This window comes from Tupaia chinensis, unplaced genomic scaffold (assembly GCF_000334495.1).
Source record: "Tupaia chinensis unplaced genomic scaffold, TupChi_1.0 Scaffold000146_1, whole genome shotgun sequence".
Classification (NCBI taxonomy): domain Eukaryota; kingdom Metazoa; phylum Chordata; class Mammalia; order Scandentia; family Tupaiidae; genus Tupaia; species Tupaia belangeri.
The window spans coordinates 6892216-6908318 of NW_006159616.1; the positions used below are offsets into that span (position 1 = coordinate 6892216).

Below are 16103 nucleotides of genomic sequence, written 5' to 3' on the forward strand. Positions count from 1 at the left end.
TATATATATATATTTAGTTATATAGTTATATATACACACACGCACACACACTATATATATAGTTATATATACACACACACTATATATAGTTATATATACACACACACATACTATATAGTTATACACACACACACTATATATATAGTTATATATACACACACGCACATACTATATATATAGTTATACCCACACACACACACTATATATAGTTATATATACACACACACATACTATATAGTTATACACACACACACTATATATATATATATAGTTATATATACACACATGCACACACACATACTATATATAGTTATATATATACAGACACACATGCATATTATGTATATGTAGTTATATACATATACATATACATATATATATAACTAAAGTGTCCGTTTCCCCCTAAGACCCTGCGACCTTTAAATTTGCGATTTCAGGACTCCGAATCCTTGGTTCTAGAGTTCTGCACAGGAAGTTCATGCCACTTGTCAGATGGGAGCCATGATGGTGAGGTGTGGAAGATGGTCCCTGTGCCCTCCGCCCCCACCCCCCAGCCTCTCACTTGGGTAAGCTGCCTCCGACGACGATCCTGCCCAGCGGGTACTCCACACCGCCCACTGTGACGGGCGGGCTGACATCCAGGTTGCCAAAGGAGTCGAGGCTGGATGGGCCAGTGTACAGGATCTCCCGGGTTACGTATCCAAAGTCAGGACCCTGCAGAAAGACCGGCAAGACCCCACCCCAAGAAGGAAGGGTCTGGTGGGACAGGAGGAGGCAGCTCTGGGAGGAGAGTGGGACCTTCTGACCTGAAAGACCGCCTCTATCCGTGTTTATACAAACTCCCTGCCCTCGGAGCACTGTACAATTGAAGAACAAGCCAGTCACCGGCCGGCAGCTAGAAAACCCCCAAATGCTTGGAAGTTAGGCAACACATGCCTAAGGAACCCCACGGTTAAAGAAGAAATCAAAGTGGAAATTACAGAGCCAGCCTGCGGTATGGATCCTACAAGACCAACTAGGTGGTTTGCGGCCCAGACCCAGCAGCTTGAGAAACACACCAAGTGTGTGTGCGTACCAGAATCCTGAAAGGAGGGAGGATTGGAGGAGAAGAGAATGGAGAAGGGACTGCAATGTGGCCATGCCCCATGGGGGTACTTTCTCCTCTCTCCCCTCCTTCATCTCTCTCTCTGGAAAGTGCACACACCTTCTGACAGGACTTTTTTAAAGTGGAAATTAGACAGCCTTTCGGAAGGGTAGGTAATATTAAAACCCACGGTGCTGCTAGGGAGCTGACAGACTCTAAACACATTCCTGGAAGAGACAGTGTGGGCGATCTTGGCGCTCAAGCTAGAAATGAACAGCAAACTAAACCCATAGGAAGTGGCAGATGAGACAGAGAGAAGAGGGGAGCAGAAGTCAGTGGAAATCCCTAGCTCGTACAAGGTGAGTCTGAGTCTGGGGTTTAGGTGGGTCCCCCCAACCTCCAGGTGATGCACTCACCCTGTAGGGGCCATAGTCACCTGACCCCATCCAGGCTAGGGTTGATCCCCCACTCCGTGTGCCCACAGGCTCTGAAACTTACCCGTTAAAGCTCCCACCTGTCCTGGCACTATCCCCAAAGAGGGAAACTGGGTCTCTTGGAAGGCAGTGCAGCCTAGTGGTCAAGTGCAAGGGCTGCCTCTTGATGCATCTTGGTGTCCCACTAACTTGCTGTGTGGCCTTGGGCAAGCTACTAAACCTCGCTCAGTTTCCTCATCCATAAAGAGAGACTAACAGGGGACCAGCAGTTTGCATAATGGCTATGTCGCTGGACTCTCATGTACTCGACCGCAGTTCGAGTCCCAGACCTGGTGGCTTAAACTCACGCCGGGTGCATGTGCATGTGTGCCCAAGATCCTGAGAGGAGGATAGAGGAGAAGGGATTGTGGCGTGGCCAACCACCCTGGGGGATGATTTCTCGCTTTCTGTTTCTCTGTCTCTTTCTTTCTGGCAAGTGCATGCATCCTATAGCAAAAACCTCTCCAAAAAAAGAAAAAAGAGAGAGAAAGTCTAATAGTACATATCCATGAGAGTGCTCTGTAGAGTAAATGAGGCAACCCATCGAAAGGTAGGGGACAGTGCCTGGAACTCAGTATAATGGCATGTGCTGCTGCTGCCATTTTGTGCACAGGAGGCAGCATAGCACCTGTCTTTCAGAAAACATTTGATGCCTAAAGTGAAATCCTGGCTCTTAAAAACAAGGGTACAGTCCCCACAGAAGGCAGTTTGGTCTCCCAGGCTGACCCCTTTGTGATTCCTCCGTGGGGAACAGATCCCTCCCCTAGGAGAAAGTTGCTGTCCTGCCCCTCCCAGACAGTTGTTGCCTATCTGCATGTAATTTGCATATCATTTTTATCCCCAGCTCAAACCTCCCACTGACTCCCCAGTGTGCTGACATTCCACCTCTTGTCCCCCTCTGTGGTCTCTAGGCCCTGAAGGCCCAGGCCCAGATGAAACTTTACCAGGCTTCTACAGATGGAACCACTCAATGGCCCACTCTGCCTTTGCCACCTACCAGGACCCTCTTATAGGGGAAATCCTTCAGGCCTCTGTTCCGGGGAGAGTCAAAGACCACGGGGAAGGACTTGTGAGGGGCCTCAATATAGCCAAACTCCATCTCATCCTAGGAGGGGAGAGAAGAAAAAGCCACAGTGACCTCTTCTGAGGGGCTTTCCAGACAGTGACCCCACCAGGCCTGGGGCAGGATGGGATAGCAGGTCTTAGAAGTGCAGGGTGGGGCAGAGGTGGTGGTGAGGCCACTCGAGACCCCAACCAGGAGAGGACTCTGGCCTGGAGCTGGAGCATGTGGAAGGGAGCAGAGGGCTAAGGCTGGCCCTGGGGGGACTCCCCGAGAGTCCTGGCTTCTCTGGGGGGCTGAGACCAGATAGGACTTTCCCAAAGTCCAGGCAAAGGCTGAGGGGCTCAGGCCTTCCAGGCCACCTCCCACTCTTCTGGGGGGGGGGTTGTCTGCACCCACCTGGATCCAGCGGTCATTTCGATTATCTATCTGAGGACAGACGACCAGCTTGCAGTTGGCCTTTGAAGCCAGATAAGACATGTCATCCAGAAATTTCTCATTTGAGCCGTGAGAGTCTACCACACTGCGAAAGACGGGGACAGGAGAGTGTGACATGACCTGGCTGTGGCTGACACATGTCCTCCTAGACAGGCCCTTCCCACTGCTCCACCGCTGATGTAGAGCCCTAAGGGGTCTCACCAATCGAGGCTGACCCCCCCCCCCAGGGAGGGGCCTTCCCAGGACTCTGAGAGATGAAAGGACCAGGGACCTGGAGGCTGGGTCCCCAAGTCCTCAGCAAGCGTAGGAACATACCTACAACAGAGCCACCTCCTCACAAGGGGTTCAGGACAGGGTGACCCCACCAGGCCTGCACAGAGTGGGGTGGCAGATCCCGGAGGTGCAGACAGACTAAATTCCAGATGTGCCACAGCAGGTCAGAGTAGGGGCAGGAAAGCTGCATCTGGAGCCAGCAACCTCGGCCAGGGCCCTGACTGCTCAGGGCAGAGGGACCCAAGCCTCCCTGTAGCTGTCCTGTCCCCAACTCTGTGCCAGGGCTAGGGTTTGTCCTCCAAAAACCCTCTGCCCGAGGGAGGAGCCAAGCCCAGCACAGGCTCTCCTCCTGCCCCGCAAGCCCAGGGACACAGGAGTGCCGTAGAAGGGCGGCCTCACCTGCACACGTACAGCTCCAGGGGGGGCTGGGTGTTGGGGGTCATGATCCAGGGGGCCACGCGGAAGGTCACGGTGTCTGTGAAGAGGGACGCCTGAGGAAAGGTCTGTGAGGGAGAGAGGATTCAGTGGGGCCTGCAGGGAGCCCAGGCTGCCCATCCTCTGCAGGCCTCCAGGTCCCCCAGCCCCGGCCTTCCCTGCCCTCCAAACTGGTCCCCCAAATCCTTCTGCTCCCAAACGCCCATCCCTCAATGCTGTGCCTACCTTTGTGTCCACCAGGCTGACGCTGAGGGAGACCAGCCCCGAGAAATCGGTGTCAGGGAAGGTGAGCCCCTCCACGTAGAATCTGACCTCCCGCTCCCCGGGCTGCCTTTCCACCTCATAGGTCAGATGCCGCGGCCCCAGCACCTGCTTGTAGTCGGCAAGGGAGTTCCCACCTAGGAAGAGCCAGAGTCAGGGGCCAGCGCCGTGCAGGGCTGTGGGGCAGGGGTGGGAGGACAGGGAGCCCGAGGCGGAGGTCCAGGCACAGATCCGCCTCTGTGGTTACAGCGCTGTGGGCCCCTCTCCAGCCCTGCTGCAGCCGAGCTGTGTGACTGGCTCCATGACTCAACCTCTCTGAGCCTGAGTTCCCCATCTGCAGAATAAGCTAGCTAGGATTCTCATGAGGTCAGCGTAAACTTTAAATCATGTAAAGAGAGAAAAGCACATGCACAGGGCAAGCCCATGTCCTGGCGGCTAAGGAGTCTGAGTCTCAAATGATTGACAGTGGGGTTCAAGTCCAGGACCCAGCGGCTTTGAGAAACACAGCGGGTGCATGTGCATGCATGCCCAAAATCCCAGAAGGAGGGGGAAATGGAGGAGACTGCAGTGTGCAGCGCGACCATGCCCTGTAGGGGGAGAGTACTTTCTCACTTCGCCCTCTCTCTGCGTCTCTCCTGGTGACAATTAAAATTCAAACAACAACTCCTGTACAAAAGGGGAACAACCCAAATGTTCATCCATGGATGATTAGAAAAGCAAAAATGTGGCGTATCCACTCAAGGGAATATTACTCATCAATACGAAGGAACGGAGCACCGAGCACACTACCACCTGTGACCCCGAAAAAGCCATGCTAAGTGAGAGACAGAGCCACCTGCTGTGTGACCCCGGCTGTCCGAACTGTCTGGTTAGGTAAATCCAGAGACAGAGCAGGTCGGCGGTTGCTGAGGGCTGGGGCAGAGTAGTTGGGAGTGACTGCCAGTGGGGGGTGGCTTTATTTGGGAGGATGACGATGTCTCGGAACTAGATGGAGGTGGTGTTTGCAGGGCAGCGGGAATGTGCTGGACGCCACTGAGTCGCTCGCTGTAAACCCACTAATTCGGGGGCTGAGACGGAGGTGCGGGGGTAGCACTCGGTGCTCTGCAAGGCACTTTCTCTACATGAGAAGGTTCCGGGCTTGTGTCTGGGGACCTCCCTGGGTACACTGGGCATATGTGGGCCCATGACCCAGGGCTGGCTGAGGATGGGGGTGGATCATGGCATGGGGACGCCACTGGGGTGCTATCTCTCTGTCTCTGTTTGTCTCCCTCTCTCCTGCTCATAGAAGAAAGAAGAAACCTAAAAAAAAGTTAATTTTATGTAACATGAGTCTCACCTCTATTAAAGAAGAAAAGCAAAGCTCCTGGCATGTGGTGGTTTGCCTCCCTGCCTCTCCCCTCCCAAGGGTCGTCTGGGGAGCAGCGCCCAGTGTGGTTCACTTCCTGAGCCCTGGCTGTGCTCTGGGTCACAGCAAGTGCTTGCAAGTCAGGCCCTCGGCCAGCGCTCCCACTCCCGCTGTGAGAGCGCAGCCCGGCTCCAGGCAGACGCATGTAGCCGGAACAACAAGTTCTGGGGCAGTTTGGGCAGAAAAGGGTGAAGGGGAAGAAGGAAGACAGGAGAGGCTTCTCGCTCTTTGTGAAAACAGGTACAGCCACCTCGGGGTTTAGGATTGCCGTATGTTCCAAGCCACAGGCTTTGACGAACAGAAATGTTCGGAGGGCAGGGCCTGGGCTGGCTCCCCGGCTCTCATCCCCTCCCCACGCCGCCTGGGCAGCAGCAGGCGTGCACAGGAGCTCTGTCCACGCTGACGGACCCAGGAGGGGGCAGTGGAAAGAGGAGGGGCCCTGGCACCCTGGATGCCTGGGTCAGAATGCCCGCCCCACCCCAGCTGGTTCTGTGCCTGGGAATCTGTGCATCCGCGCCTCAGTGCTCCTCTCTGTGAAATGGGGCCACACTGCACTGATGGAGAGGCTGTTTGTCAGCCATAATGAGAGTCACAGAAAGGTGGGGACCGACAAGAGTGCAGGGAGGAGACAACCAGAGGGAGCTGGAGAGGCCTCTCCGGTCACTGGCCCCGGGCACAGAAGACCCGCACTCTTTCAGAATCAGACAAGGGCACCTTCAAGACCAGCTCGTGGCTGTCAAAGAGCTCATCAGGGCCGTCGCAGCTCAGCACCACTGGGGACATGTCCTGCAGGTCTAGGAGAATGGCCCCTTTAAGACAACCTTCCCCACCCACAAGACCCCTACCTTCCCCTCGCCCCACCACCCTGGGCAGCCCTTTCTGTCACTCACCGTCCAGCGACACCAGCTGGCTGTTGGCGAGGTCGGGGTCCCCGAACTTGCGACTGTCCCGGTCACAGTTCACCAGCAGGACAGCCCCATAGCCCTCAGGGCCCCAACGCCAGGTTTTCTGTGGCAACATAAGAAGCCGTAGGGGCCAACGGGACCCAGGGGACTCCGGGAAGGGGCTCCGATGTGGCCAGGAATGGCTGCTTTGTTAGCTTGGAGACTTTTGTGTTCTGGGCTTGCCAAAAGATTTCAGTAGGGATCACAGATTCAGGGGCTGGGGCTCCGGTAAGACTCTAGGCCCAGGGTCCCTCCTAGTGCAGTGGACAGCCTGTACGGCCATACTTGGTGGCCCTACCCAGACGCCACTCGTCAGAGCAAGGGTGACGTCACCAGCCCCAGAACGCTGGCCAAGCTTTGGCCTTGCCGGAGAGCAGAGACTGCCCTGCCTACCCTGATATGTGTGCGGGTGAGGGACTGGGGAACCCCTGGAGACCCTCCCTGTCCCAACACCCTCCTGAGGCCTGCCCCGTAGATGTCTCTGACATCCATCTGTGGCCCTGTAGGTGCTGCGAGGTGAGGTCCACGCTGAGGTGGGGAAGATGGCTGGGCCCTGTCTGTGGCCAGTGCTCTCCCCTCCAGACCCGCATGGCAGGGCTCGCTTCCCCAGTTCACAGGAGAGGGAAGAGAAGCTGGGGGAGGCCTTTAAACCCAGGGACTGGTCTCTTGGGGCTGCACAGGGCGTCTGCCAGCCCGTATGGCCCTCCTGTCCACCCTCTGACTAGAAGTCACCCCGCACCAGAGCCAGGACGTGACTCATGCCATAGCCGCCACAGTGCTCAGGGACCTTGTGCAGTGCGCGACATACACGGCATCCAGGCAGCCTGCCCAGGTCGCCCACAAAGCCGGTGACCCAGACTGCCTCCCCGCGACCTTACCCTGCACATGGACCTTTGCTCCCTCTCAGGGCAGCCCCCGGAAATCCCGATGGATCATGCCCTGAGCGGCCCCAATTTCCTCCCTACTCTCCAGGGTCTAACCAGAGCTGACCACCACAGCATCCTCCACCAGAGGCTTGCCTTTCCCTCGTCTTCAGGAGAATACTCAACAACCCTTACGAAGCACCTACCATGTTTAGGGCTTCAAATACAGACAAGAGGTTCCCCCAAAATAGGAAAAGCAGAAAGGAAAAAAATCCCAATCCCAAAGTAGCTTAGGAGAGACCCAGAGAGAGGGGAAGCGGTTTCCAGCAGTCACGGCATGTCCGCCACATGGTGTAAGATTACACCCACTCGTGCCAATGGTTGTCCCTGGGTGGGCTTCCTACTCTGTCCAGATACCATAGACTCTGAGAACCCATCACCCCTCAGGAGGGAGGGTCCACTCCACCCCAAGACCAGCCTCAGGTTTGTCCATCAACCCTGATGTCTCAGGGGAGCGAGAGAGCCTCACCTTGTCACCTCCGCTCCTCTTCACCTTGCCTGTCCGGCCTGTGTCAACATCTAGGGAGACATCTGCAAAGGGACGGAGAGGGGATCACCGAGCACTGCCTTCCGCCCTAGCATCATGCCAGGCAAGCTCTGCTCCTTCCTAGGTCCGGGAGGACCCAGGAGCACTGCCCTGGGGACCCTACCCAATGCTTGGAAGCCCCTGGCCCTGGCCCTATGGTTCTGGGTGTTGAAGGATTCGAGTCACTGGCTCTTGAACTACCTGCTTGTCTACACATGTTGAATTGCTAGGTCTTGGTGACCTAGGGCTTCTAGAGCATATGCTAGTGGCCCTTAACTCTGGCCTCTGGGGCCCAGGGCCTGAGGTGCCGGGGGCTGGGCCCTGCCTACTATCCCGGGCCCTGGCTGAAGGCCTGGTGCTAGATCCTGGAGGCCCAGCAGGGCACACAGGGACTCAGGATGAAGGAGGCCTATTGTAGGCCTCACTGTTGGCCTCTGAGCAGTGACGTCGACAGGCCCTCCTGGCCCTACCATTGCTGGTCTCCACCCCTGTAGTTCCAGGCCCTGAAGAAGCCAGGCTCTTCAATGCACTCGCCACATCGTGGGGCACGTGGAGCCCCTCAAAGAGCCAACCCACAGGGTGAGCGGATGTGCAAACCCAGGGAGTCTGTACTCACCAATGCCAGTGAGGTAGAGCACGCTGTGGCCCAGGGCATCGCCCTCAGGCTGCTCGAAGTAGGAGACCTTCACCTGCAGGAACATAGGTGCCCTTAGCCGCCCTTAGCCTGCAGGGACACAGGGGCCCTTAGCCTGCAGGGATGTAGGTGCCCTAAGCTTGCAGGGACGTAGGGACCCTTAACCTGCAGGGATGTAGGTGCCTTTACCCTGCAGGGACATAGGTGCCCTTAGCCTGCAGGGACAAGGTGCCCTTAGCCGCCCTTACCCTGCAGGGACACAGGTGCCCTTAGCCTGTAGGGACACAGGTGCCCTAAGCCTGCAGGGACGTAGGGACCCTTAGCCTGCAGGAACACAGGTGCCTTTACCCTGCAGGGATGTAGGTGCCCTTAGCTGCCCTTAGCCTGTGTGTGTGCCCTTACCCTGCAGGGACACAGGTATCCTTAGCCTGCAGGGCCACCCCTTCAGAGATGGCAGTGATAGGCTAGGGGTGTCACATCCACGCCCAGGCAGCCCTGCTTAGAGGCAGGGAGGCCCCAGGTTCTCTCCCCTTCTCAGGCCAAGACCCAGGGCTCAGCTTGGATTCAGAGCCACCTTCTCCAGCAAGAGGCGGAGGGGCCCTCTCTGGTTCCCAGAGGAGGGGAAGGAACATCGGTACAAGACTCAGAGATGGGAGGTTGGGGTGGGTCCCAGCAGGAGCAGTTGACCTTCAGCTGACCTTCATCCCGCTCATTGGATGAAACAGACGGAAGAGCAGCTGTCACCATCGACTTGGGCAAATTTCTCAACCTCTCTAAGCCTCTGATTCTTGTTAATAGAATGGGAACTGTGACCCACCCCTGTCACCCAGCCTGTGGAGCCCTGACCACAGCCAGAACCCTGCCGGGTGCTCTGGTCAGCCATCGAATCGCACCCTAGGCCAGCCCTGGGACAGGGCCCATTCACACACAGTGAGGCTGGCTGTGATCAGGCAGCCCGGGCGGAGGTGGGAGCCCAGCCCCTGCAGGCACCCCCGCTGACCTCTGCTGTCCTTTGCTGCACGTCCCTAGCCTTTCTCTGCTAGGGGACAAAGGGCTGTCAGTGCTTCAGTAGCTCAGTGTGCGTGGTGGGCACCTGGAGCCAAGGGCGAGAAGGGGACAGTCAGTAAAAGAGAGCGCTTGCCTAGGTGGGGGGGGCACATACACCAGAGGGAGGGACGTGTGTGTGCCTGTGCGTCTGCGCGTGCATGTGCGTGCCTGTGCGTCTGCGTGTGCATGTGTGCCTGTGCGTCTGCGTGTGCGTGCGTGCCTGTGCGTCTGCGTGTGCGTGTGCGGCTGCGCGTCTGCGCGTGGATGTGGGCGCGAAAACCCAGGGAGTCTGTACTCACCAACGCCAGTGAGGTAGAGCACGCTGTGGCCCAGGGCATCGCCCTCAGGCTGCTCGAAGTAGGAGACCTTCACCTGCAGGAACATAGGTGCCCTTAGCCGCCCTTAGCCTGCAGGGACACAGGGGCCCTTAGCCTGCAGGGATGTAGGTGCCCTAAGCTTGCAGGGACGTAGGGACCCTTAACCTGCAGGGATGTAGGTGCCTTTACCCTGCAGGGACATAGGTGCCCTTAGCCTGCAGGGACAAGGTGCCCTTAGCCGCCCTTACCCTGCAGGGACACAGGTGCCCTTAGCCTGTAGGGACACAGGTGCCCTAAGCCTGCAGGGACGTAGGGACCCTTAGCCTGCAGGAACACAGGTGCCTTTACCCTGCAGGGATGTAGGTGCCCTTAGCTGCCCTTAGCCTGTGTGTGTGCCCTTACCCTGCAGGGACACAGGTATCCTTAGCCTGCAGGGCCACCCCTTCAGAGATGGCAGTGATAGGCTAGGGGTGTCACATCCACGCCCAGGCAGCCCTGCTTAGAGGCAGGGAGGCCCCAGGTTCTCTCCCCTTCTCAGGCCAAGACCCAGGGCTCAGCTTGGATTCAGAGCCACCTTCTCCAGCAAGAGGCGGAGGGGCCCTCTCTGGTTCCCAGAGGAGGGGAAGGAACATCGGTACAAGACTCAGAGATGGGAGGTTGGGGTGGGTCCCAGCAGGAGCAGTTGACCTTCAGCTGACCTTCATCCCGCTCATTGGATGAAACAGACGGAAGAGCAGCTGTCACCATCGACTTGGGCAAATTTCTCAACCTCTCTAAGCCTCTGATTCTTGTTAATAGAATGGGAACTGTGACCCACCCCTGTCACCCAGCCTGTGGAGCCCTGACCACAGCCAGAACCCTGCCGGGTGCTCTGGTCAGCCATCGAATCGCACCCTAGGCCAGCCCTGGGACAGGGCCCATTCACACACAGTGAGGCTGGCTGTGATCAGGCAGCCCGGGCGGAGGTGGGAGCCCAGCCCCTGCAGGCACCCCCGCTGACCTCTGCTGTCCTTTGCTGCCCGTCCCTAGCCTTTCTCTGCTAGGGGACAAAGGGCTGTCAGTGCTTCAGTAGCTCAGTGTGCGTGGTGGGCACCTGGAGCCAAGGGCGAGAAGGGGACAGTCAGTAAAAGAGAGCGCTTGCCTAGGGGGGGGGGGCACATGGCTGTCAGTGCTTCAGTAGCTCAGTGTGCGTGGTGGGCACCTGGAGCCAAGGGCGAGAAGGGGACAGTCAGTAAAAGAGAGCACTTGCCTAGGTGGGGGGGGGCACATACACCAGAGGGAGGGACGTGTGTGTGCCTGTGCGTCTGCGTGTGCATGTGCGTGCCTGTGCGTCTGCGTGTGCATGTGTGCCTGTGCGTCTGCGTGTGCGTGCGTGCCTGTGCGTCTGCGTGTGCATGTGTGCCTGTGCCTCTGCGTGTGCATGTGTGCCTGTGCGTCTGCGTGTGCGTGCGTGCCTGTGCGTCTGCGTGTGCGTGCGTGCCTGTGCGTCTGCGTGTGCATGTGTGCCTGTGCCTCTGCGTGTGCATGTGCGTGCCTGTGCGTCTGCGTGTGCATGTGCGTGTGTGTGCGTCTGCGTGTGCATGCGTGCCTGTGCGTCTGCGTGTGCGTGCATGCCTGTGCCTCTGCGTGTGCGTGCTTGAGGGCAGGGGTGTGCTGTGGAGTCCGGCTACACAAGCATGTGGGGACTTCCTGCGGAGTCTGTGTGCGACTTGAATACAGGGGTTAACAGGAGAGTGTTTATAAAATTGAGGGGGGCTAAGTGGGCTTGTGTCTTTTTAATTTTTATTTTTAATTTGTCAGAGGGTGTATGCACTTGCACGGGGGACAGGGGAACCACCGCCCTGGGGAATGGCCACACCACAATCCCCTCTCCTCCATCTCTTCCCCCTGTCAGAACTCCAGACATGAAATCTCACGTGCCCGGGGTGTCCCCCAAGTCACCAGGTTGGGGACTGAACCGCACAATCGGCCACGTGAGATCCAGCCTGTGTCGTTACTGCAGGATTCACACGTGTGTGCGTGCATGTGTGTGTGAGAGAGAGGGTGGGGTTGGTGTTCAGAGTGTCTGTGGAGTCGTCTCAGGATACGCTCTGTGGGTGTAGGTGTGAGAAGGTTTGTGAGATTTGGCTGCTGTGGTGAGTGAGTGGGAGTGCACTGGGGGCTCTCACCTGGGCGGGATGGTGACGAAGTGGGCTCTTACCTTGAGGTCATTTAAGTCCTTACTGGCTCTGTTCACGGAGACAACCACGTCTACCTTGGCATCCAGGGGCCAGTGGGTCTTGCCTGTGGGCTCTGTCACCCGTTTGGGGTCGTAGACTATGAAGATCTCTACCCCGGAGCTCCCCGAGACCCCGAAGGCCTTAGCATCCCTGGGCACATCACTGGCAGAGAAAGGAGAGAGGAAGAGCTGGGAGCTTGGGAGGGTGGCCACGGTGGGGCATGGGGCTGGGGTGACGAGATCCCCAAAGACCCAGCTGGAGAGTAGGGCAGGCAGTGCCACTGGCTAGAGACGGGCGATGCTGGGCCTCAGGGTGTCAGGCAGAGCTGGCGAACCTCAGAGCCCCACCCTGTGCACAGTCCCTTCTGTACCGACACTGAAATTCTGCAGCCCAACAGGAAGTGCACTGGGCCAGCCACCTCGGCATCTCTGCTGCCATGGCCGAGGCCCCAGCCACCATCACCACTCCCCTGGGTCGCTGGGCAGCCTCTTCCCTGGCCCCCTCACCCCCCACACACCCCTCCAGTCTGTTGCATGCAGTGACACGGCTCACATCAGCCTGTCCCATTCTTTAAAAGTAGTAGCTCCCACCATAGCAGGTGACAAGGGGCAAAGTCCTCACCACGGCATGCAGACCCCTCTTAACCACCTCGCCTCCTCCCTGTTACACCCCCTGCTCACTTTGCCTGTCATTTCACTGCCCTCATGCTGCTCCATGGAGACATCGACTGTCCTCCCTCGGCGCCTTGGCACTGGCTGTTCCCTCTGGGCATTCACTTTAGGGCTTTGCTTAAATGTCACCTTCTTAAGAACCAACCTCCCATCACTCATTTAATGCTCCGCCCCATCTTTCTCCTCAGCCTCCCTGTTGCCCTTACCCTGCTCTGACGCCTAGCCGTGCCTGTTTCTTGTCTCTCCCGCTAGAAGGTCAGCTCCACAAGGGGAGAAGTCACTGCCATGTCAATACATAGGACGGTGCCTGGCACGTAGTTGGTGCTCAACAAACTCTTGCTAATGGATTCTCACTTTCTGCTACTCTACAAGGGAATTCTCAGGCCCGGGGGCACTTTACTGGTGCCACAACCCAGTGTAACTTCTCCCCATCGACCTGATACACCGTAACTCTCTAACACCCCAGCCCTGGGGCTACACAGAAGGGTAGAGAAGTCTTCAGTCCACCTGGTCCTCACTCAAATGCCAGACCTCTGTCCTACTCCTAATACCACCAACTGCTCCCAGCCAGAGGGCACCACTGTCCCCAACCCTTGGCGGAGTCAGAGGCTACTACCCGAGGTCAAGTGCACTTACAGGCCTAGATACAAGAGGGCCCTGCTGGAGGGGCCCTCTTACACATCCTCCTTCCTCCTTGCTTTCCTGGACTCCTAAGAGCTCACCCAGACACAACGTCCTCTGAAAAATCCAGACCCTCCTTCCAAACCCCTGCCATGATCAGTCTGTCCCCATCAAACAGTTGCCTCTATTGACAATGGTGACAATGGACCTAGTTCTGACAATCATGAGTCCTAAATTATTATCCCCATGTTACCGATGAAGCAGGAGTGGAGGGGTCCCTGGAACCCATGGGGCTACTGCCAAGACCCTCCTTCTTCCACCGCCGTGTCCTCACCATCACATGTGTGGTTCCTTCAGGGGTCCTCCCGTCTTCCGGGCCTTTCCTCATGGTTTACATCGGTTACCATAGGAACCAAGTCTCCCAGCCGCTCATCCTCCCTGCTCCCCTTTGATCTCAGGCCTACAGTCTGCACAATATCCCCAACCACACCTCAGGCACCCTTGACCTTCGCTCCCTAACAGCAGTCTGGTCCTGCTGGGGACGTGGTCTCCCCTGCCGTCTTCTCCGTCTTCTCTGTGGTGGCTGTGTCCCCCTCACTCCCTCCTACCTGCGTGCAGAGCAGGACAGCGGCCCTCCTTGCTCCTCACTGCCCCTTCCAGATCATCATCTTGCTTTATTCCATAGCCCCCAGCTTTTTTTTTTTTTTTTTGGAGAGGTTTATCGCTATAGGGCACGTGCGCTCTCCAGACAGACAGAGAGAGATATAGAGATAGAAAGCGAGAAATCACCCCCCAGGGGGGATGGTCGCGCCGCAATCCCTTCTCCTCCATTCTCCTCTCGGGATCCTGGGCACGCACGCACACGAAAAAACTCGGGATCCTGGGCACGCACGCACACGCGCCTGGAGTGAGTTTTAAGCCCCTGGATCCGGGACGCGAACCGCAGTCGACTATGAGGGAGTCCAGCGACATAGCCATTACGCTAACTGCTGGTTCCCTAGCCCCCAGCTTTGAGCAGTTCATTCATTTTTTACAGAACACCCTCTCTTAGTAACTATAGCCACCCTGTAGTTGCAATTCGATCATGATTTGACAAATGTAGTTGCATCTTCATCTGCTTATTCTTTCCCCAATAATTTCACTGTCATTAGGTCTGGTATGTGATGTGAATGTTGGTTACTATTTTTGTTTATGTTCACAAGCAACACGACAGCGAAACAAGGAAGATGTATGGCCAACGTTCATTAACGGCATGGGCAATTTCTTGCAGAATCAGATGATCCTGGAAGAACTCTTCCTCGATTTTTTTTTTTTGTGCTAACCACAATGTAATGGCTGTTGATGTGACACAAGATAGTTTCATCTGTATTATTAGCCTTTCTCCATCGATTTTTAAATTTTAGACAATCAAAAAATAGTCGATGACGCCCTGATGTATAGCCTCTGCCAATTTCTGTGGTGTAAATATTCCCACGATAGCCATTTTCAAGCTACCAGCCCAAGAGCATCAAACCAAGAGTTTCAAAGAGCTGCAAGACGACAGCCCATTCCTTAGCTATTTCTACCACATATTTGATGGTGGAACTAGGCAGTGGTAATAATCAGGGAGTGACGAGTTTGCACTCTTTGTTGCCTTTGTTCTTTGAAAAGTTCTTATTTACTTATTTCTTCTATAAGAGAGAAATAAATGGAAACAGAAAGACTGGCCCCTCTACCACAACCCACCCCTAGTCTCAGCTGGCTTGGGACACGGGAATGTGCACACGTGCCCAGTTTGATCAGGGAGGTCTCAGGACAGGAACCCAGGACCTTTGCCATAGGAATCAAGTTGCATTACCACTGTGCTACCATCTGGCCCCAACCTTTTGCTTTTAATACAATGTATTTCATTGTAAATGTAATAGTTTGATTTTAAATCACCGTTGAGTTTAACAAGGGGCATTCTAAAAAGTGGACAAGCAGATCTCGTCAAGGAAGGACCGCAGTACATTGCCTAAAATGCATACTGTGGGGACCAGCAGTTGGTGTAATGGCTACTTCTCTGGACTCCCATGTAGTCGACCATGGTTTGAGTCCCGGACCCGGTGGCTTAAACTCACCTGGCACATGTGCGTGCGTGCCCAAGATCCCAAAAGGAGAATGGAGGAGAAGGGATTGCGGCATGGCCATCCCCCCGGGGGGTGATTTCTCGCTTTCTGTCTCTATGTCTCTCTCTGTCTTTCTGGAGAGTGCATGTGTCCTATAGCAAAAACCTCTCAAAAAAAAAAAAAAAAAGAAGAAGAAGAAGAAGAAGAAAAGAAAAATGTGTACTGTGGCTTCTTCCCCAAAGGAGTTACAACCTCTTACAAGGGGACCCAGGCAGGGAGGAAAAGAACCAATCCAGGTTTTCTGGCTTTCCTGGACATGGGCCCTGAGCATGTCACTAGGTCCACTCAGTAAGGGTTTACGGAGTCAGGAGGGCAATGGGGCTTTAGCTCAGGTGTCTCCCAGTGGGTCCAGTGAGTCGCTGTACCCACCCTGGGCTTCCCCCAGCTCCGGGATGTGTCATTGGAACAGACACAGCAACTAACACGAGCCCACACTGGTACTCGGTAGTGAGTCCCAGCAGGCTCCCGCTGGCCTGGCCCAGGGTTGAGTCCTTGTCGTCTCCCCTTCTCTTCGACACCCACCCCGGGAGATCTCCTCCTGCTACACTGACCTGCCCAGAACTCCCAGACCTCTGTCCCCAGACTTGTAGAGCTACCCGTTCTGAACAGCCCCCTCGGCATCTAC

General features: G+C 56.1%; 1 protein-coding gene across 1 annotated transcript in view; it reads right to left on the bottom strand.

The window, feature by feature from the left end:
• The window catches only part of PADI1 (peptidyl arginine deiminase 1), a 30259-nt gene extending 16540 nt beyond the window's left edge, over positions 1 to 13719 (bottom strand). Inside the window, exons 1-12 of the mRNA XM_027770670.1 lie at positions 13585 to 13719; positions 13433 to 13515; positions 12021 to 12201; positions 9803 to 9875; positions 7766 to 7827; positions 6320 to 6437; positions 6098 to 6223; positions 3989 to 4161; positions 3728 to 3831; positions 3017 to 3140; positions 2555 to 2662; positions 563 to 714 (exon numbers count right to left, since the gene is read on the bottom strand). Of these exons, the coding sequence (XP_027626471.1) occupies positions 563 to 714; positions 2555 to 2662; positions 3017 to 3140; positions 3728 to 3831; positions 3989 to 4161; positions 6098 to 6223; positions 6320 to 6437; positions 7766 to 7827; positions 9803 to 9875; positions 12021 to 12201; positions 13433 to 13515; positions 13585 to 13719 (1439 nt within the window). The remainder of the gene's footprint in view (positions 1 to 562; positions 715 to 2554; positions 2663 to 3016; positions 3141 to 3727; positions 3832 to 3988; positions 4162 to 6097; positions 6224 to 6319; positions 6438 to 7765; positions 7828 to 9802; positions 9876 to 12020; positions 12202 to 13432; positions 13516 to 13584) is intronic.
• Between the last annotated feature and the right edge of the window lie 2384 nt (positions 13720 to 16103).